We start from the raw sequence: 21,293 nt of genomic DNA on the forward strand, positions 1-21,293 counted from the left end.
GCCTCTCCATGATTCTGCCATCTGAGAATGAAGAAACAGAAAGAAAGAAAGAGAAAGAAAGAACGACATAAAGAAAGGAAAATGAAACGGAGAGAAAGAAAGAAAAGAAGGAAAATGAATGAAAGAACAAGAAAGAAATGACAAAAGAAAGGAAAATTAAATAGAATAGAAAGAACAGAAATAGAATAGAAAAATAAACAAACAAAGGAAAAATAGAATGGAAAAATGAACAGGGGAAAAAAGATAGAAAGATTTAAGGAAAGTGAAATATGAAGAAAGAAAAAAGAACAAAGAAAAAAAATAATGGAAAGGAAAAATTAAAGAGGGAAAAGGTACAAAAAGAAAAGAATAAATAGCAAAAACAAAGGACTCTTTCTTTTTAAACCTAAAGTGATGCGTCTGGCCAATTTAACAAATTCCAGTGCTAAAGTGATAAAAGGAAAGAGATGAAATTACAGTTGTGTGTTTAGTAAATTTTTTTTTATTTTTTTTTTGTGTGTGTTTGCTGTACCTCTGGCTCTGTGTTTGATTTTTAATTTGTTATTTTTTCCCCTCCGTCTGGTTGGGATCAGGAGTTGGAGATGCAGGCTCGTCTCCACGGCCTCGCTCCCTCTCAGGTTTCAGACTCCATTGTCACCCAGCAGCAGCAGCAGCAGCAGCTCACATCTGTGCAGTCCAGCGCTGAGCCTGTCTCCAAAACACTCCTCACTCTGGGCGGCCCAACAGTAAACCACACCCACGTCTCTTCTTTACTCTCCCCTCCCCCTTCGGCCTCTCCAGTGGGCGGGGCCATGACTGTCCCGCTGGACCTGGGAACTCTGACCTTCGGTGAGCTGGATGACCACGCCTCCTCCATGTTCAGCCCCGGTCTGATGGCCGGAGAAATGGGCCTGGGCGATATTCTGATGGATGATGGCGGCGCCGACCCCCTGCTGTCCTCCGTCTCGCCCGGAGCATCCAAGACCAGCAGCCGCAGGAGCAGCTTCAGCATGGAGGAGGATTTGTGATGGACGATTGTGTGATTTAACTCTGATTAGTGGGCTCTGTTAGGCAAACTGAGCTAATACAAGGCCTAACGTCTCTATTCCTGCTTGTGCGTGTCGCAAAACTGGCCAATAGTGGGCAGTGTATCCTGAGGTCAGTTGTCATAGTAATCGTAGTACTGTTTAAAAAAAAAAAAAACAAACAAACAAAAAAAGATCAACATGCAGCATGGCTCTTGACTCCTGCGCTGATGAAGAGACGCACTCTACAACTTTTACCTCGGCATTTTAGGGGTACTGGAGTTTACAAAGGATTGTAGGAGCGGAGTTGTTAAGAAGACGACGTATGATGCTAGCAGATGTGCGTAGGTTATAAAAGGATTATAAGCAGCTGTTTTAAGATTTTATGACTCTATTGTTCTGCGTTAGAAGCAGGAGTAGGCATTTTATATTTCTGTGCTCACTGACCAAGCAAACGCATGTATCATGTACACCTTTTTTTTTTTTCTTTTAAAGCAGCACCATGCTCATCCCCCTTCTCCCATCTCTCCTCAATTCTTACAAAGACAACAACACAGTATAGCTCTTCATACAGGATTCTATGATGTGCATAAAACGACTTATGAACAGGGATCGTATTTTCTGGACTATAAGCTGCACTGGATCGTAAGACATGCCCTAGGTAATGATTAAATTTAACACTTATATGGCACGTCATGATGAGTTTTCCAGACACATGTCTGTTTAATAACGATTCATTCAGCATATGAGATCTCTGTGTAAATTAGAGATGGGAGCGTCTGTATAATTGTACAAACATTATCCCAGATCAAAAAACAAACTTGTATCTTTTAATGCAAGAGGACTGCTTTGACCTTTATCATAACAACTTGTTATAGGGATCATGTCCATTCGTGACAGTAGGCTACATGTCCTATAGCCAATATGTCCTACACCAAATAATGAAATATACTGGTCAATGTTGCCTCTATTTCATTACTTGATGTTCTAAACTCATCCCTTGTTGGTGTGGTTTGGATTGGATTGGTTTTGGGAGAATGCTTCCTAGTATGTCTTCCATAATTAAGAAAAGGTGGGAAAAGAAAAAAGAAACTTTTTCCCGTTGATTCATTTGGGATTATTTTCTGGGGTTATTAATAGAGGTCAATAATTTATAGTAGATAAAAATGTACCTCAGAGACCATGAAAAATGACTGACATGACAGATTAGAGTGGGACTAAAATCACAGAGAAAGCAAACATTGTCAGTGTATTAATTTTAATCTCTGATGTGCGGTGTACATAGTAGTAATCTTGCATAGAACGTCGACACTCGATCTGGGGAAGAAGAGCTCGTCTATGCAAAGAGTTTAACCAACACTATAAGACAGAACCTTAGACACTGTCCTGTTGTTTTAATAGGACAGTAAAGACAAGGGGAAATATATATAAAACTATATATATATGCATAACAAATGAATATTGTTTATTTTGTGAAACCTTTTTAATGTAGTTAACTCAGGCTACTCTTCATAGTAAGAAGGCCATGAACTACTCTAAAGCTGCATCCATGATTAAAGTCACGTCTGCCAACTACAATTAGGAGCGAATTTAAATTATTTATTTTAGATTATCACTGGTTACTAATGAGTCATTTTCTTTCAGCCAAAAGACAAGAAGCAGCTACATAACTGAAGGATTAAATGTATATTTTGTGTATGTTAAGGAACTGAGATATCAGCAATACTCAGTTGAATAAACAGTTTCATTAGTTACAAGCTACTCGGTGTAAATCAGTATTAACACCACCTAACGACTGGAAATTAAAGATTTGAAGCTAAACATCGAGACACAGTCAATTTCTGTACGACGTCAATTTATACAGCGTTTAACATTACAATTTATATGACAATTTAACTTTAAGGTTAATTTTTTTTTTTACATGTAAGAAGTCGATCCTGTGAGAATTTCACGTCAAGTTTTCACCTGTTTTCGTTATAATGTTAATAATTACATGACCCAACCTCAGCTGGACTCTCAGTATATAGCAGCACTGGCATATAGACAATAATTCATCTACAGAACTGAGTGCCTATAGATTTTGATTTGGCTAAAATTCTCTTCTTCACGTCATGTATCAACTTTATAAATGTTATAAAGGTAAGCAGGTGACAGCATTAGGTTAAAGCAGTAATTCTAACATGTAAATTACTCTCTTTATAAGCTGCTTAACAGCAAACATAGTGTCCTATAGTCCGGAAAATACATCTCGCTTCGGTTTTAATGTTTGTGGTACGCTGGCATGTTGGTGAGTGAACCATCTTTATGCAAACAAACCATCTTTATGCAACAAGCAGATGAAAACTATAATGAAGGCGTGTGTCCACGCTGCCTGATGGATCCTTTTAGATTCAGTTCCACCTGATTTATGAAAGGGACAGTAGCACTCTGTGCACACACACCACTGTGTAAGTGTTAACGTGTTTGTGTGTCTGTGTGTACATGTTTATATAAAGAGAAAGTGAGCTCGAGAGGACACGCATTTAAACCTCCCTCAGGAAAATGAGCGGCTTAAAAAAATGACGCATCCTGTTCAGATTTGCTTTCATTTCCTGTTGGGAGTTTTTGGCTCCCTGAGGAACCGACAGTGACGATAATGGAGTCTATTAAACTCGTTTTTGTTGTTAAAATAACCCAAATCACTGCTTCAGCACTCGATGACCTAATTCTACGCTACCATTTTCTTTTTGCCAGAATGAAATAATTGTTTTAGATCAGTTATATATCTAACAAAAATGTTAATTATTGGCTTAATTAAAATTACATAAACTATTACATTCCAACAAAGACAAGGGCAGTTTAATATATTTAGACATACTTTCTTGTACAGGTTTGTGTTTTATCATTTGCTGTGCTAACATTCATTCTAATCTCTTCACTTTTTCTTTTCTTTTTTTTTTTTTTTTTTTTTTTTTTTTTTTTTTTTCTGTAGATGCACTTTAAGTACATTACGTTGAAAGAAACATTACATTGTTTCCCACATTAACACCAAATTAATACATTTAGGTCTGAACTTCTGAACTGTCAAATCTGCTGTGAAGCATTTTGATCAGTGTTGATTTTTGCTTTCTGTCTGAACCTCCCTCGCTGTCATTATTTCAGGGGATGACCGGATGTTGAATGTTTTGCTAAATTGGCAGTTCAGATTTCAGCTCAAGTTTCAGAATTAATTACTTGTGTTCAGCACGTCTTGTTTGTGAGCCGAACTTCAGCAGGGACGATTGTGAGTTATTTTGAGTTGATTACGTGAGTGAAATATGATGCGGGCCATTAGAAGAGACATGATTTTTTTTTTTTTTTTTTTTTGGTTGCCAAAGTTCACCCAAAGTCAGTAGTTCTTCTGAAACTCCAAACTGCCTTGATGAAAAAAAATAACCTAGTATTAGTGTAATGGTTTTCCTTGTTTTCTGTATAGTTGGGAGATGTAAAGGAGCACAGAAAGGTTTCCAAATTTTGACTTAACAGATGGACTGTTGAGGTTTGGTGAAGTTTAAATGAAAACTGCACCCTGAAAACATGTTTATATTGAAATGTTCGTGATGTGTTTGGCGATTCTGGTGCTAATTTGTTGGTCGGTGCTGTATTTTCGTTACTCCCGTGACAAGTTATTGGGGGATATTGTTATTACCAACGCAGCTACAATGGCGGTTATTAGGAATAAAAATTAAAACAATCTCGAACATAAGTGATAACATTCAGGTTCCACTGTTAGCTCCGAAAAAAAACAAGAGAAAGAGCTTCTTTTCTTTTTACCCTTTTCCACTGATGTTCAATGTCATATTAAAAACAAACCCTGGACTCAATCTAGCTATACGAAGCAGTGACACCGAGTTACTACACCGACTTTTCTCGGCTAGTTAGGCTCCGAAATAACGAGCACGATGGTGTTAGCATTAAAGCAGAGTGTACAGATGAGAAGGTGAGAGCTGGACAGACTAAATGACTAAAGCGCTGCTGCATCGCTCTCTTCAGGTAGAAGTGTCGATGAAAGAAGTTTAAACTAAAAAGTTTCTAAAGAGGAATATGCAAGTTCAGGGTGGATTTTTATTGCATTTTATAAGCTTAGTGTAAGCTGTGTGTTAACGTATACCAGTGTACAGTGTGTACGATGCAGACTCCCGTATGTTTCAAACCTCTCAAAAACTGTGTCCACTTTGCCATATACTAACTACAAGTGTAGTAGTTTTCCACTGGATTGTATTGTAAAGGCTTGAATGTGACATTACAAAAAGAAGTCTATTTTCTGATATTTACTCAAATCTAGTTTTTGTAAGTGTTAAACATTAATTATCCCCCAAAATAATGGATGGATTTATTGTTGTGCGGGTAAAGAGACTGTTTAATTTCCTCAGTGGGAAATGTCGAAGTCACAAATGCCTTCCTCTTTAAAAAAAGAAAAGAAAAAAAAAAGAGCTGTTGATGTGGGTGAATAGGAACGTTTTAGGTGAAGCGAAAATGATCTAGTATGCATAAATTTTAAGTCTATGCAATAGTCCGTGGCTTGTGGTGTGTGAGACGTCGTGTCTGGCGTCTGTTATGTGGACTGAGCGCTGTCTGTGTAAAGAGCTTTCTCATCAGTGCTGTACAGAAATGCATGCTTGCATCATGGCTAGAGATGCACATCTTACGTAATATATATAAATATATATAAAATGTAGCATATTCAGAGCTCTTCAACCACTTGTATTCGCTCCACAGGAGGGAAATCACTGTCCTCATATTTAGTATATTTTTGCAAAACAATGTGGCATTTCTGTAGACATTTTCCTAAGTCTTTTTAGAAATAGCAATATGTTACGTTCATCTATTTTTGTAATACTTGAAATAATGTGCAATTTATGTTGTGATAAAAAAAAATACTAACAGCCCTGCATTAGTTTTATTTTTCCAATCATATGTACAGGAAATATTATTAATTATATTAGAATTACGACTAATGAATAAAAAGCTTTTTTTTTTTTTTTTTTTTTTGGCAACAGCAGTTCAATATGTGCATCTGCAAGAAAGGGAACGTCTGAACCATGCTGAGAGTCTCTGTGGTTATAACTCCATGTGTCCCTTGTGTCTGAACTTTGTATTTCTGTATCTTCCCAGCTCCAGTATAAAACAAACATCATTCATTTCAGTTGCTCTGTTCAATGTGTAGTTTCTTTTTTATTTACTTTTTATGGAAATATATAAATAAAGTTTTAAAATATCATTTAGTCTTGAGTAAGTCATTTCGTCTGAATGGAAGTGTGTGGGTGACCTAGGAGCCCTGGATTGAGGTGTGTGTGTGTGTGCGTGCCTGTGTGTGCGTGCCTGTGTGTGTGTGCCTGTGTGTGTGTGTCTAGGTCTAGCCTTGTCCCTTGATATAGTTCATGCTTCTGTATATGTTGAAGCCACATCATTATCATATCACTGTTGAAGAGGATGGCATTAAATACTGCAGCGGGACAATTATTTAATTATCGCTTTGGGAAGCAGATAAAAAAACTTATTTTATATAGCATCTTCTCTGGTTTTTAGTTGAATCTTAATAAAGTAGGCAATTTTGTAGCATATCTGTAAGCAACAAGATGCTTGAAAATGATTTTTAAAAAAATAATAAAAATTTCACATTTGCTTATCGTAGCATATACCAAGATATTATCATACTCCATGAGAAATACTATATATATATATATCTTTTTTAAAAAAAAAACCATGAAAGGTATTAAATTGGAGAAAACTATTGTATAAACTGCAGGTTTATATCATTCAGATTTTTTTTTTTCTTTTTTCTTTACATAAAACTACAGTGACTACATTCTTGCTTGTATATGTAACGTAATAACATCTTTAATTTATGATGTAGTTGACTGGACGTTAAACTCTAGTTTTGTACACTTTGTTTCATTTTTACTCCATTTTCTTGTCCAATATGTTTTTGTACATTTTGAATAAGGAAAAAAATGTCATATCAAAACATAGGTCCAGTATTTTATGTCTTTAGATATTGTTGCTTTATCGCTTTGACATTTTAGTCTCTAATAATATTATTAATAGAGTATTAATGTTTAATGTTGTTTAATTATGTATTAATTTTTCTAGTTTAAAAAAAAATACTGCATGCTTTCTATACATTTACAGACTCAACCTCCAACTGGAGACATCAAATACAAAATCAAAAAGATCAGTTTAAGAAGAATTTATGTGAAATTGAACTTGTGACAATGCAGAGAATGCAGACTATCAATCAGCTGATCTCTTCACGCAGGCATTCAGAAGAGAAAAGTGTGTATTTGTTTAGTTTGGAAGCAACTCTACCCATGCAAGCAATCACACTCACACCAAGGGTTTTTATTCTGACAGCAGAAGGCCAGCAGAGGGCAGAACTGTCCTGTGTGTACTTTTGAAATGTCTAGTAATGCTTATTTTTAGGTAAGTTTCTCAGTGTTGTTTGTTAGCTTGTTTCTTTTCATGCTAAACTCCAGGTCAAAGCACAGACTGCTGAGATGATAAAAACCTCCTCTGATGAGTGAGGAAACATCTTCAAGATTTAAACAATCCAGTCAACTCTTGCCAACTTTTTAAAATTTTATTTATTTTTCATTTATTTTCACTAAGATTTCTGGGCAGTCATGCTGTAAACTACAATATAAGCACAAACAACCTCACCATGTAGCTAAATACTAACCTTCTGAAGACAGCCATTTTAGACAACCTGAATGACTGTTTTTTTCTCTTTAGGGTAGTCTGGTATCATTCTGCCCTTCAGATCCTGTCTCCCAAATTTTTAAGAGGAAAGCTGTAAATGACGATCCCAGCTATTTTAGAAAAATGTTATTAAAAATGACAATACAAAAGATATGATCATCATCTCACTGCAAAAGATATGGCATCTTAGCAAGCGAGAATATCTTGAATATGAATATATCAAATTTATCTAGCATTTCCTATTATAAAATTGCTTTAAAAGAAATTATCTAAAAAAAAAACTATAAAATTAGTTTTTTTCCTATTATAAAAAAAATTTCTAAACATTTTTTTAGTAATTTCATGTTTAAAATATTCTTATTCTGTTGGCAGATACTTTTGCTTCTTTCTAGAAATAAATAATTATAATTAGCTGCCAAAAGAACTTAATAAAAATTAGTTAAAAAAAAAAGTCTAGAAATAGGTTTAATAATCTTATATTTGCTCTATGGCAATCTTATTAAAGATTTTAAGTTTGATAAACTTCCATTACTTTTTTTAGTTGCCTTGTAGCTCTGGTGCAAAACTCCAAACATGTTTCGTGTAACTATATTTCGATGTGTGTAGTTTTTTCTTTTTTTTCCTGAAACATTCCTTTAAAAAGCAGGGGGTCAGAGGGATCGGGAGGGAGGAGGGGTGTTTGGGGGTTGGGAGGAGGTATGCAGGGTTTGGTATCTGATCTCAGTGTGAATTTGTGATAAGTTCCATGGGTAGTGCTGTTTGCATTCCTGTGGCTATCATTAGTTTGATCCAAGCTTGCTGCAATAGAAAGCAGGTTGTGTTTTTTTTTTTTTTCATTACCCGGCATCACACTGTGTTAGTTTTGGCTGGGTTACTGAGTCCACCTACAGACCTGTGTCTGGACCTCCGCAGACTGAGCACTGTGTGGACTGGACTGTCCTCAAATAAGCCATTTTTAAAAAAAATATTTTGTGTGTTTGGCTTTAACCTCACCGCAGGCCGAGGTTAAGGCAGGAGACAAAATAAAGGGTGTGTGTAGACAAATGATTTGGCCATCACACTCAACCATAAGCTTTGTTCTGATTAACGAAAGCACAGATTAATTTTAAATATGTCTTCATATTTATAAAACCTCACTGTTACTATTACAGGGGGATATAAAATGTATTATAATATTGATATCGCAATATATTTACATAACCATACACTGATATTTGAGTATCATAACGTGTAACATGTTGTTGTTCGGATGTTAAAATCTATTTTCATACCAGTTGTTTTATTTTCCGTCCTTCTCCTTGTTAAATAAAATAATAATAATATAGCTCCCCTATTCATTTTAAAATATCACACTTTATTTTTGCTTTATAGCCTGCCCTTACATTTTAGTGACTAATATTCTTTAACTTACACATATTTACAATTATTTTGACAGGTCATCTGTGAACAATTCCTGCTTGATTATTAGTGCTAGCTCCGCCTTGGCCCCGCCCCTATCTTTATGATCATTATGGTCACCTGTATGCAGACTGTCTCACCTGTATTTTGTTCTGTTATCATTTCCATCTGTGCAGAAATGGCTCCAGGTTTGTAATTCAACTTTGCAAATTCTTGCTTGTTTTTGTAACCTGTTGTGAGACTGAATTCTTGTGGCTAATGTAAAATAGTCAAAATAATTTTCTTTCGCAGGTTCATTTGAAAGAAAAGGAAATACCTGCTGATGCTAAATGGTTTGAGGTTCTAAAACGAATGCAGTCGGCAGTAGTGGCATCCCTCAGCCATGAAAAATGTGCAGCACTGAGAGTTCCTGCTGGGTCAGTACCCTTTTCTCTGTCCTGATGTGTTCAGTAAAACATACAAAAGCAGTAGTTTGTTACCTTTGTAAAGTATCCTGTGTCCAACACCAGTCTGAAGGTCTCCTGAACTGCACTTTCTTTCTTTTGTTTTGTTTTCACACCTGATTCCACTTAATAACCAGCTGATGGGCTGAATCAGCTTCAAGTGGAGGAAAACACTTCAGCATACCACACTCTAGACATTGAGAAACAATATTTAGACACGTCAAGAGCAAAGCTGAAACAGTCATAAATTATCTCTATGAAAACTGAATTATACTCCCTACACCCAGGTCCAACTGTTCTTCTGAATTAAAATTAATCTTTTCTGTAATGGGATAAACTTATTTTGATATGGAATTTGCTCCTATCACTAATCTTGCTTGTACTGATTTGCCCAGTACATAAAGGGAAGCAATCTTTTTAAACTTTGACTTTGCCATGTCAGTTTTGTCTTTCTATATTTACTCACAGCAACATTGTCTTGCCCCTGATAATTAGCAAGATTGTAAATTACGTAGGCTAACCAGGATCCAGGTAGAAATCTGCATTAACTCATCCCTTCCAAGTCCCTTCCAACACTGTTAGGTCAAATCTCAAATGGCTTCCTATTCACTCTGTCACTGTTAAAAGCCCCAAAAATGTGATCGAATCAGATGATAGTGGAACAGGTGTGTGATGGACATAATCTCTGTGTAAGCTGATTGTACGCTCAGGTCAATGAGTACTCAATTTTACATCTGGTCAATGAAAATCTAAAAAATAAATCTAAATAAATCTAATTATCTTTCCTGAGTATAAGTCACTGTTATAATGAATTTGTAGCTCATATGCATTGCAGCTTTTTTTTTTTTTTTTTTTTTAGACTTGCGTGGTCTTCCTGATTTATGCATAACTGCAGCAGTTGTGATTGGCGTTGTGTTGGTAAAGCTGTTTCCTGTCTGTGTAGACCCACAGCAATGGTGGTGCTTTGAAGCGCAGCACCGGGTGGAGCTCAGGGTCTTATCCTCTCACCCCTACACTGTCATCTCAGTCACTTCCTCCACTTCCTGTTTGGCACATTTCTACAACAAACATAGCTTTCCTGCCCATCTCCGGCCCAAACCGGGAGCCCATGCATGTTAAAAACACAACCCTATGCCCAGTGGTTCACACTAAATTCCAATGTGCACTGAATAGTGTTTATCCCAATATCCATTTACACTGGGCATGATCAGAAGAGCTTGGAAAGAAAGGATAGAATATTAATAAATGGCACATTATGGTTTTTTTTTTAGAATAGGCAGTGCTGGAGCAGCATTTTGCATTCTGCTTTTAGACAATAGTCAAATAAAATTCCAACTGCATCACACCCTGTTCTTTTTGGTGGTAACCGCCTGCTTTTGTTGCACTTTTATGGCTTTCTCTATTCTCCGGAACTGTGCGTCTGATGTTTCTGTGCTGTGAGAACTGTGCTGAGTGAGTCATGGTCTCTTCCTTTTCGAGCCAATCTGCCAGCTCTCTCAGAGGTCACGGCCCAAATGGACCAGTTCAAAAACCTCAGGACCTCACATGAGAGAGTGAAGCGTGGCCCACTTCCTGCCTCAGTTTGTTTCAGCTCAAATCAGGATCTCTGTCTAGTGAAACTTGTATTTTTCCCTTGAGTCTGTTTCAGCATCATTTAAAAAAATCCCCTTGTCCCAAACATCCATAGTGTTGTGGGATGAACACGATTAAAGCCACAGTTTGAGAGTTTTTACAAGACAACATTAACTATAGGCTAAGCACAGGTGTGGAGAAGTTCATTCAGATGTTTACAAATAATTAACTATTACGCTAACTATTATTTTAATTAAAGGGTGTTTCTTTGGGTTATACTGTATATTACTGATTCTTTCATCAACTTTTCCTATTTTCAATACAATACTGAAATCAGAGCTCTGGGTATCGGCCAATACCAGACACTAATCCAAAGGCTATAAGCATGAACTGTGTGCACATGGAAGATCTGTCTTACATTACACCACTTACATTCAGAGCACAGTGGATGAGATTGCAAAAAAACATCAATGCAGTACAGATCCAGCCATTCAGGTCACTACTGGCCTTGATACAGACATATCAGACTGGTACATCTCCAATATGTTACACTATACATCATACACTTGACTTTCTAGTAGCTGTCCTTCTGTAAAATAATAATATCTCAAATCAAACACCAACATTTAGCAAAAAAAAAAGAAAGGTGTATGCTACTGCAGAAAGGTAAAGCCTCCCCAGAGACTCACAAACTCTTCACTCCTAATTTGCATCTGAAGTGTAGTCAAGATCCAAACTTCATTTTCCAGATGTTTTATTACATCATCCAGATATTAACAGCACACTGTGTTTCACTGACTATTAAAGTGCAAACCTAGAACTTATACTAAAAGTGACTAGTGCCTGACAGGAGTACATCATTTTATACATAGCTCTAGTCACAGAGGTTTCCTCTTTACTTTCTTGTTTCCCACAACTTCCTGTTTTGCTTCTGCTCCAGTTCCATCATGAACCTGCCTCCTGATCTTTGCTTGTAATTATGTGTATTATATACTACGCGATTCTCAATTCTGTGTTTACCTTTGTTTCCTTGTTCTTAATTGTTTAGTTTTTCCTGCTTTGTATTTTCTCTGCTTGTGTTTTGGGGTCTGAAATATAAACCACTGTATGTGTTAACTCCAGCTGAGGGAATTGGATCTAATTTAATCCTACAGATTTGAGCACACTGACTAAAAACCCTGACTGATTTATAGGTCATCATATATTCAGTCTGGTTCTTTCGCTTTATAGCAAACCAAGTGTCATTGTTTCCAGGCCATGATTCCAAAACACAGTGGAATTATTTACAGTTGAACATGCATTTCCATTCATTGTGTAAAACATTTTCAGCAGTATGATGTTCTGGATAATCAGTTCTCCATCTCCAATGCCTTTTTGTCTGTCTGGGGTACAGTTAGTTTAGTGCAGATGTTTATGGGGCTTCACTTCATAGCACACTGCTTTAGGAGACTTCTATTTATGTCTGCGATACACTTATCAGCTTTTTTAAAGTGTGAAGCACTTCATACCAGAGTTAAGAGGGGCATTTTAACCTCCACACTGACCTTTCTGTTTTTTCCTCTATGCAGCACAGTGCCCGGTGCCCAAACCTGAACCTACTTCAGGGCGTAATGGGCTTGAGGAAGCCTGTGAAATTCTACAAGTCCAGATGAATATGCAGCCACCTGATTCAGGGACTGGGCTATTTTCACACTAGTTTCAGGGCTGGCTTCACCAAGCTTACTGATGATCTGCAGATAGTGCAGTGCTTACGAATATAACGTGTCACTCTAGATTTAGAGTAAAAACATAGATGTGAAGAGTTATTGTCAGGGCCAATGATTATTATTTAGGTTCAGTGCTGAGTTTATGGAGCAAAAAGGAGGCATGGTTATGAAAACAAAAGCCTCTTTACTTCTTATGCAATACAAAAAATACAGTCACATTAAATCATAAGTTAATCACGAGCTAATGCAGTGCTCTGAGAGATTACTTAGAGTGCAGATATCATGACACAAAATAAACAGTTCATATGAATCATCATCAGATCTCTGATAATAAAACAAAGAACAATTGGTCTTTGTTGAGAGATCTGTTGTCTACTTTGGAGTGTGGCTAATTCCTAAACCCCTTGGAACGACTTATCTTTTGACCATGATCTTACATCTCAAACAAAAATATTTCTCCAAACAGATTCTGCTGAATCAGCTCCAGAATGCATTGTGCCCTGTTGTGGGCAAGTACAAGTGCAAATGTGCTCTACAAAAAGCTGAACTGCCCAATACATGTAAAAAAGGCACAGTTTGAAGCTATGAACATCAAAGACAATCCAGTAGTGGCCATGCATATGAATATTAATTCCTTAAATACAGTAAGGCCTCTCGCTTCACATATTCTAATACCTCTTTGTACTTCACGTAATGACATCATCATCATCATAATCATCTTTGCTTTGTGTGTGTGTGTGTGATTTAAATTCAGTGATTCATTTCTCACACAGCAGTCAAACCTTGATCTCAGTCCTCTCACTAGCCTACGGAATAAATAAGGCTTGCAACCTCCATAACAACAAACCTTTCTGCAACACACTGGTGTGATGCCACATTCCAGATCATCTCTGTAAGTGTACTAACATCGTCATCACTGGCTATTTGCTGTCTAAGTAGGGAAGCAGATAGAGCAGCACTCTAGACAGATCTCCAGGCAGTCGGAGGATTGGCAGCAGTCTTCCAGGATGGCACAGTCCAGCACAGCGGAGCACGGGTCCCCAGAGCAACATGCCAGTCCTCCGCAAGCCTCGCCACAACAGCACAGAGCGTCACATTCCATTCCACAGGCCAAACACTGAGCCAAGGCTGAGCACATGGGCAGCAGCTCACAGAACAGACAGGCTAGGACACAGTGCACGCAGCAGTCTGTAAATACACACACACACACACACACACAAACATTTTATTATGATGATTTGTCTGAGACCAACATCAAGCATTTTCAGAACACAGAATTCAGAGATGACTGTAAATATCACATACTGTACATGGCTCACATGCTGGATCTTATTAAGTCTCCATGATCTTATGATGATCTATGCTCTTTGACACAGCATTAGCGTTGAAATACCAACTGTGGGTGTTTCAGATCAGCCAAATGCTATTTAAGCTCAGAAGGGTCACCAGGTAGGGATGTGCTAATGGAAATGTCTGCCAGGCAGCATGAGGCACAAAGATAAAGCCACATGCCCAGTGTAGCTGACAGATAAGGCCAGTGCTTATTTACTGTTAACTCTACGGGTGAGGCCTCTCTCTGCATGTGCTCTGTGGCAGTTTTACTTTGCTGATATAAACACAGAATCTGGTTAACATACGGTTTAACCAAAGCTACACTATGCGGTCAAAAGTATGCGGACACCTGACCATCACACCTATATGTGGTTCTTCCCCAAACTGTTGCCTCAAAGTTGGAAGCCCACAATTGTATAGAACGTCTTTGTATGCTGCAGTATTACAATTTCACTTCACTGGAACTAAGAGGCCCAAAGCTGTTCCAGCATGACAATGCCCCTGGGCACAAAATGAGTTCTATGAAGAAACAGTTTCCCAAGTTTGGAGCGGAAGAACTCAAGTGTCCTGCACAGAGCCCTGACCTCAACCCCACTGAACACCTTTGGGATGAATTGGGACGCCGACTGAACCCCAGGCCTCCTCTCCTGAGATGAGCGCCTGATCTCACTAATGCTCTTGTAGCTGAATGAACACAAATCCCCACAGCCACGCTCCAAAATCTAGTGGAAAGCCTTCCCAGAAGAGTGGAGCTTATTATAACAGCAAAGGGGGAATAAATCTGGAAGGGGATTTTTAAAAAGCACATATGGGAGTGATGATCAGGTGCCCTCATACTTTTGGCCATATAGTGTATCTGTTGTATGCCGAGTTCTTTGTATCTAAATCAGGATTCTCCAAATCCAGTACAGGAGGGGAAATGATCACACACACAAGGTTTGAATAATTAACTGCTGATCGTTAAGGAGTAGGAAAAATCTTGATCACAAAACTCAATGTACTTCCCTTTTTATGTTTTGTCTGTTCTTACATGCATGATTTAACTAATCAGATAAACGATCAATCTCTTCATTATCTGAGCCAAAAAAGCTGACAGGGTGAAATCAGGGCACCTACACTGCCTTGCTACTCTACAGGACTTCGTTTGTATTTAAAAAAAAAAAAAAAAAGCTCTGTGTTTGGAATATTTACCATCACCAGCGACTTCCTGGATTTGACTGGCACTTGTTTTCAAACTCTGCTGGCTTTTGGAGGTGGAGGGAGGGCGCTTTTTCTGGGGTTTGTTATGTCCGTTGGACTTGGGTATGTGTGCAGAATCAGGTGCCCTTTGACCTGTAGAGGCAGTGGGTGGTGTGCAGACAGGTGGGGATCTATTAGACACAGTGTCTGGAGGAGAAAGGCCATTGAGAGGGCTGGGAGTCTCTGAAATAGACAAAAATTTTATTAGGGACATGTCATTTCCCCCATGATGACCTCCTCAGCTAATTTGCAGCATCTCACTGACTCTATTTAGGCAAGCAGATGATTGTGATATTTACATAAAGGAGTGATGTCTATTAACTGACTAATTTCATGCAGACAATATCTATAATAATCAATTAAAAAGATAAATAAATGCAATGCATTTTTTTAATACAACAACTTTTAAAATTGAATGTCCCTCTGTGCACCATACCAACCTGGCTGGAGAGAAAAAAAAAAAAGGAAACTGTGAGGATACTCATGTTACCGATTTTAAAATATTTTTAAATAATTGAGAAGGTATACGAGTGCGAAATCTCCAGAATATTTTGAGCATGTTTTCCAACACTGACAGAGATTTAATAATAATATAAAAAAAAAAACACTCAAGTGACTCCTGGTGAACTAACATTAGTGACTTGTTATACACTGACAGGACTCATTGTTGTTGTACTGTTGTCATGGTAACGTTGGCGCTAAACACCTTTCCTTGCATGCACATAAATTTCTTTTGGATAACGTGTAATGTCCATATAAACAGAGATATTTAACAAAGTGCTGTCATACATAGAAAGAGATCATTTGGAATCTGCAACGGGAATGAATTTATTCAGATTGATGAAAAATCTCTTCGTGTAAACACAGAAACTCAGTGAAACCTCAGAAGGTGCTTCCAAGTTCACTGATGGCTAAAGGTGAAATGACAACGTGAATGTTTTTACCTTTGTCAAGTTTGTGCACAATCACTGGCACATGGTTAGGAAGCAGTAAAGCCTCCTCATTCGTGATTACGATGTCCGTTAAAGAGTCATTACTTCCCCCGTAAACTATTCCATTGGCACAAGGACGCTTTGCTGAAAGAGGATCTGTCAATTAAAGCGAAAAAACAGGACTGAACAATTTTCCATATTGTTTTTCTGGTGCTGGAATGAATACACATTTGTGTGCAACATTCAGATTTAGAAACTGTTTGTAAATCGACCAACCACATATGAGAAATAAAAAAAATAGTATGAGCTCTGAAAGTAAATAAATTTTTTCCCTCATCAGTTTACAAAAATACCCCTTAATGAAAAACAATAAACACATTTTTGTAAAGTTTTGTAGATGTACTAAAATAAAAAATTGAAATATTTACACTAGTTTACAGACCCATTATGTGGTACCATTAGCAGTGATTACAGCCTTAATTCCTTTTGGCTATTTTCTTGTGTATGATCTCCCTTTTCTCTCTGCAGAAGTTCTTAAACGCTGTCAGGTTGGATGGGGAGTGTTGCTGTACCTCTATATTCCGATTTCTCCAGAATTTCAGATTTAAATCTGGGATCCGGTTTCGCCGCTCAATCTCATTCAAAGACTTGTCTCAAAGCCACTCATATGTTATTCTTGGCAGTGTTTTTTGGACCATTATTGTGTTGAGAGATAAAGCTCTATCCCAATCTCAGTTCCTGCTGCTGAAATATATCTCCACAATGTGATGCTGCCACCACCCTGCTTCGCTGTAGGGATGGAATTGGCCAGATGACAAGCAGTACCTGGTTTCCTCCATTCAGGCCAATAAGTTCAGTCTTTTGTTTTATCCTACCACAGAATTTGTTTTCTCAAAGCCTGAGAGTTCCTAAGGAGCCTAAAGCAGTTATGTACCTTTTAATGAAGAGTGGCTTCCATAAAGGCCAAATTGGTAGAGAGCTGCAGGAGTACTTGTTTTTTTTTCTGACAGGTTCTCCCATCTCCATGCAAGACCTCGGGAGTTTTGTCAGAGTGACCTACAAGTTCTTGGTCACCTCCCTGATTAAAGCCCTTCTTTCCTGTTTGCACAGTTTGACTTATCTCACGCTCTAGAAAGAGTTTCTGTGATTGCAAACTTCTTCCTTTGAAATATGATGGAAGAAACTGTGCTATTTGAGACAATAAATAAAAATATATATATTTAAGAATAAGCAGTAAATCGGTAGTCCCAAATCTGTGCCTCCTTGAATATATTGCCTGTTTTTTGCTCTGGGCATCTGCTTTGTTATTATGGAGAGTTTATTGCAAATTGATAGATTACTGAGTAAAAAAAAAAAAAAAACAATTAAAGGCTGTAACACAAAAGGAAGATAGTAAAAAGCATTACTGACCTGGCTGCTGTGTGACGTCTTGTGCCTCCACTCTGCTCTCGGGCTGGATGAGATGGTTCCTGTGGGTTTGATCCTTTCCGCTGTGCTGCTGGATGTCCATGGCCTCGGTCTCCTTATGAGGCATCTAACAATAACTCTGATTACACAGTGAGAATCAGATGCAGAAGATGGTATGCGACTACACAGCATATCATTAACTAGTCATTGTCACAACAACACTAATACTGCACAAGGCTGCAATATGCAAGGACGCTTTTCTAGCAAACTGCCAAATGTGCAATTGTGTGCTGATCTTGATCAGCCTCAGACTCTCTGGATGATGAGAATTTCTCTGGGGGTTAAAATGATTGACAGAATCACCAAATTCACACAGATCATACCACACACACCTCCTTGCTAATAAAAGAAGCTTGCTCAAATGTTTGTGCTGTGATTCTTTTCAGAGAAAAACCTCAAACATTAAAAAAATTAAATAATAATAATCTTGGCTCCTTTTATGTCCTGATAAAAAAAAGGAGTTTCTTGTAATACTTTTTAATTTATTTAACACATTGCTAAATGCAGTGGAAAACTGAAAAGATCTTATTATTGCACTTTACACAGAGACCGAAGGATCTTATTCTGACTTTCTAATAACCTAGTACATATGAAAGGCTTTACCTATGGACAACACTGCATTAGCATACTTCAGACTTGTTTAAAAATAAAACTAGGAGATTTTTTTTTCTAATGGATTGACTGACAGGCCAAATAGTCAAACCCATGTGTGATTAATTTTGAGCATTTCAGTAGATATTTCAGTTGTTTTAACACGACTTGAATCTTAAGCTTAATCTCCACGTTCGCATTGGTTTATTTATCGTGACTTGTACTTTCTATATGATTAAAAGTGAAATAGTAAAGACTAACTAAGATGTTACACTAAACAATAGATTAGATGGTATATGTTCATTCAGTGGAGCATTAATATGCTCTGAAAGTTTATAATCATGGAGATCTTTGGAGTTTTTGCATACAGAGGCAAACTCAGTCTAGTAATTTGGCGTGTTTATTATTCAAACCCAAGCCCTATTCATCATTTATAGCAACTCTACATCGCCTAAAATAGTAGAGTAAGGAGAGACCAACTCATTCATAACAGAGTCTGGGATTCACAAGGAGGAAAATTTCCCATATTTATAACCCATATAAAACCAAGACAAGTTCACACACACACACACACACGTTTACATCTTACTAGCCTTGTGAGGACCTTAATCATTAGCCTCAGTAATCTTAACCTCAGTAACCAAAAGAAAACCTCTTTTAGTTTTTTAAAAACTTTGTTGTTGCTGTTGTTGTAGTTGTTGTTGTGGGGGCAGCCAAATGTCCCCATAAGGTCAAAACTATCAGATATTCCTATTCTTTTGGGACATTTGGTCCCCACCAACATATTAAAACATGCACACACACACACACACGCGCACACACACACACACACACACACACACACACATACAGACACACACACACACACACACACAGAGAGAGAGAGAGAGAGAGAGAGAGAGAGAGAGAGTATCATGTTTCACTGGCTTTGTAAGATTTAAGAAAAACAACAAAGTACCTCAGAAAGTTGGCTTAAGTGCTTTTCCTGCGTTGTATCACTGTATGTGAACTAGCAGCTTAACATGTTCAGAGAACAACAGCCTGGGAGTTGTCACATTTTGTTAAAAAAAAAAAGTCCTGTTTCAGTTAATGTTATTTTGTTATTCAGACATGACTGTGACTGTGACCAACTCCAAAGAATGAACCAAATTAAATGTTTGTTTGAATCATTTTTTTGACAGTAAGGACCTGATTAGAACGTAAAGAAAAATGTAAAAGAAAAAATTTAAAAAAAAGAGTAGAAAAATGTAGAAATGTAGAAAATGAAACATTTATCTTACCTAGGCTTGAACAGAGCCAGTCTCACACTCTTAAATGTCCCAGTTTTTAAGTTAAAGTGACGGTTAATTTCGTTACTGTTTAAATTCCCACACGCTCGTGCAGCTCTGTGGGAGCGCGAGCTCTGTGTTGCCAGATTGGTGTGAAAGTCTCATTGTGTCATGAGATGTTGCATATTGAAATCATTGCACAGATGGGCGTGGCAAGGCTAGGCTCTGCCAACAGGAGAGAATAACACTGATGTCAGTCAACCTTTATAGTGGGTGGGACAATCATAAAACTGATGTCTATCAGAATTTTGGAAAATGATTGGTTGTGAAGTTATTACATTTGAGTTGCATGACTAAGCAATAAAATGGATTGTGTTTTTTTTTTTTTTTTCCAAACCCACACAAATGATCAGTGGTAGGTTACATTTCAACTTTAAAAGCAATGTACAGCTTGTGGCACCCCATTCATCATATTGCGGCGTCTGCGAGGATGAAGCTCGACCAGGAAGCATTGTTAAAACAATGCGCTTTCTCTTTTATTGGCGACTCACATTCACAGCACAAACACAAGCTTGATGGTGGTTAGCCACAGAACTGGTTCAGTAAAGGAAAACGGTGAGGGGTAACAAATCCCACTGGGCTTTTGCAGGGACAACGAATCCTACAAACACAAACAACATATACAGCCACACACAAACAAATAACACACGCCTACACTAACAACAAAAATACATTAGGTGTGTTTGTTCCTTGTACTGAAATTTCACATCTTTTTATGCAACTGGATAAAAAGTAGATCAGGACTGGGATCCTGTGAGACCCAACAAAAAAATGTCATGGGATCAGAAAGTTCATATAGGAAGGGGCAAGAGGTCAGATATGAAGCTCTCAGGACAAAGAAAGTTATAACATAAGAGCACAGGTTTGTTGCTTATACATTACCACATTCTTTCATTTAAATGCTTTGTTCATTCAAATGCCAGGGTTAATGTGGTTTAGTAATTTGGTTATATTTTGAGAAGCAGAACCAACTGAGCTTGTTAGAAAATATCATAGGCAGGTACCTCTACCTAATGTGTAACAACAGTGCCTGATCTCTTTTTATATATATGGTAGGAGATTGTTGGAGAGCTGGCTAGTATTTGAGTGAAAAAAAGCTAAATGGAATGATAAGTAGTTGTCAGCGTACAGTACTGTGCAAAAGTCTTAGGCACATGCAAAGAAATGCTGTAGAGCAAAGATGCCTTCAAAAATAATGCAACTAAATGTTTCTACATTTAAAAAATACTATAAAGAGCAGTAAACAGTAATAAATTAAACAAAGTCAATATTTGGTGTGACAATCCTTCGCTTTAAAAAAAATAGTAGTCTCAGGTACAATTTGTTCAGTTTTATAAGGAAATGAGCTGTAAGTGTTACTGAGTGTCTTGCAGAAGCAGCCACAGCTCTTCTGGAGACTTTGACTGTTGACTTGCTTCTTATTTTTGCAGCGAAACCCAGCAGCCTTCATTACGTTTTTTTTTTGTCTGAAAAGTGTCTCTTATGGAATCTGCTGCTTTCTTTACTGACATATGAAAATTTTTCTGTAACATTTAATTTTGTGCTGGAAAACTAATATTTGGAA

At 37.5% G+C, this 21,293-nt stretch overlaps 2 protein-coding genes across 8 annotated transcripts in view; one reads left to right on the plus strand and one right to left on the minus strand.

Moving 5' to 3' along the window:
* Window positions 1-6,243, plus strand: part of tfe3a (transcription factor binding to IGHM enhancer 3a) — a 33,439-nt gene extending 27,196 nt beyond the window's left edge. For all 3 annotated transcript variants that reach the window (XM_026928195.3, XM_026928196.3, XM_053235924.1), the window contains one exon: window positions 573-6,243. In XM_026928195.3, coding sequence (XP_026783996.3) covers window positions 573-1,007 — 435 coding nt within the window. In that variant the 3' untranslated portion in view covers window positions 1,008-6,243. The remainder of the gene's footprint in view (window positions 1-572) is intronic.
* On the minus strand, window positions 1,028-19,816 carry zgc:113363 (uncharacterized protein LOC791449 homolog). 5 transcript variants are annotated; one of them, XR_003403564.3, is made up of 7 exons: window positions 19,682-19,816; window positions 17,754-17,889; window positions 16,356-16,499; window positions 15,364-15,594; window positions 13,688-14,028; window positions 9,599-9,752; window positions 1,028-1,162 (listed from the first exon to the last, which is right to left on the minus strand). XR_003403564.3 is itself a non-coding variant. In XM_026928200.3 (6 exons), the coding sequence occupies exons 3-6, from the start codon at window positions 17,875-17,877 to the stop codon at window positions 13,772-13,774; spliced, it is 756 nt and encodes a 251-aa protein (XP_026784001.3). In that variant the 5' UTR covers window positions 17,878-17,889; window positions 19,360-19,442; window positions 19,682-19,816; the 3' UTR covers window positions 13,005-13,771. The 5 variants fall into 5 exon arrangements, 3 of the variants coding, with proteins under 3 accessions (XP_026784001.3, XP_026784002.3, XP_026784000.3); XR_008302151.1 differs by lacking the exon at window positions 9,599-9,752 and having other exon boundaries at window positions 1,038-1,162; XM_026928200.3 differs by lacking the exons at window positions 1,028-1,162; window positions 9,599-9,752 and adding an exon at window positions 19,360-19,442 and having other exon boundaries at window positions 13,005-14,028.
* Window positions 19,817-21,293: the final 1,477 nt, after the last annotated feature.

The sequence above is a fragment of the Pangasianodon hypophthalmus genome, chromosome 8 (assembly GCF_027358585.1).
Source record: "Pangasianodon hypophthalmus isolate fPanHyp1 chromosome 8, fPanHyp1.pri, whole genome shotgun sequence".
In the NCBI taxonomy this organism is placed as follows: Eukaryota; Metazoa; Chordata; class Actinopteri; order Siluriformes; family Pangasiidae; genus Pangasianodon; species Pangasianodon hypophthalmus.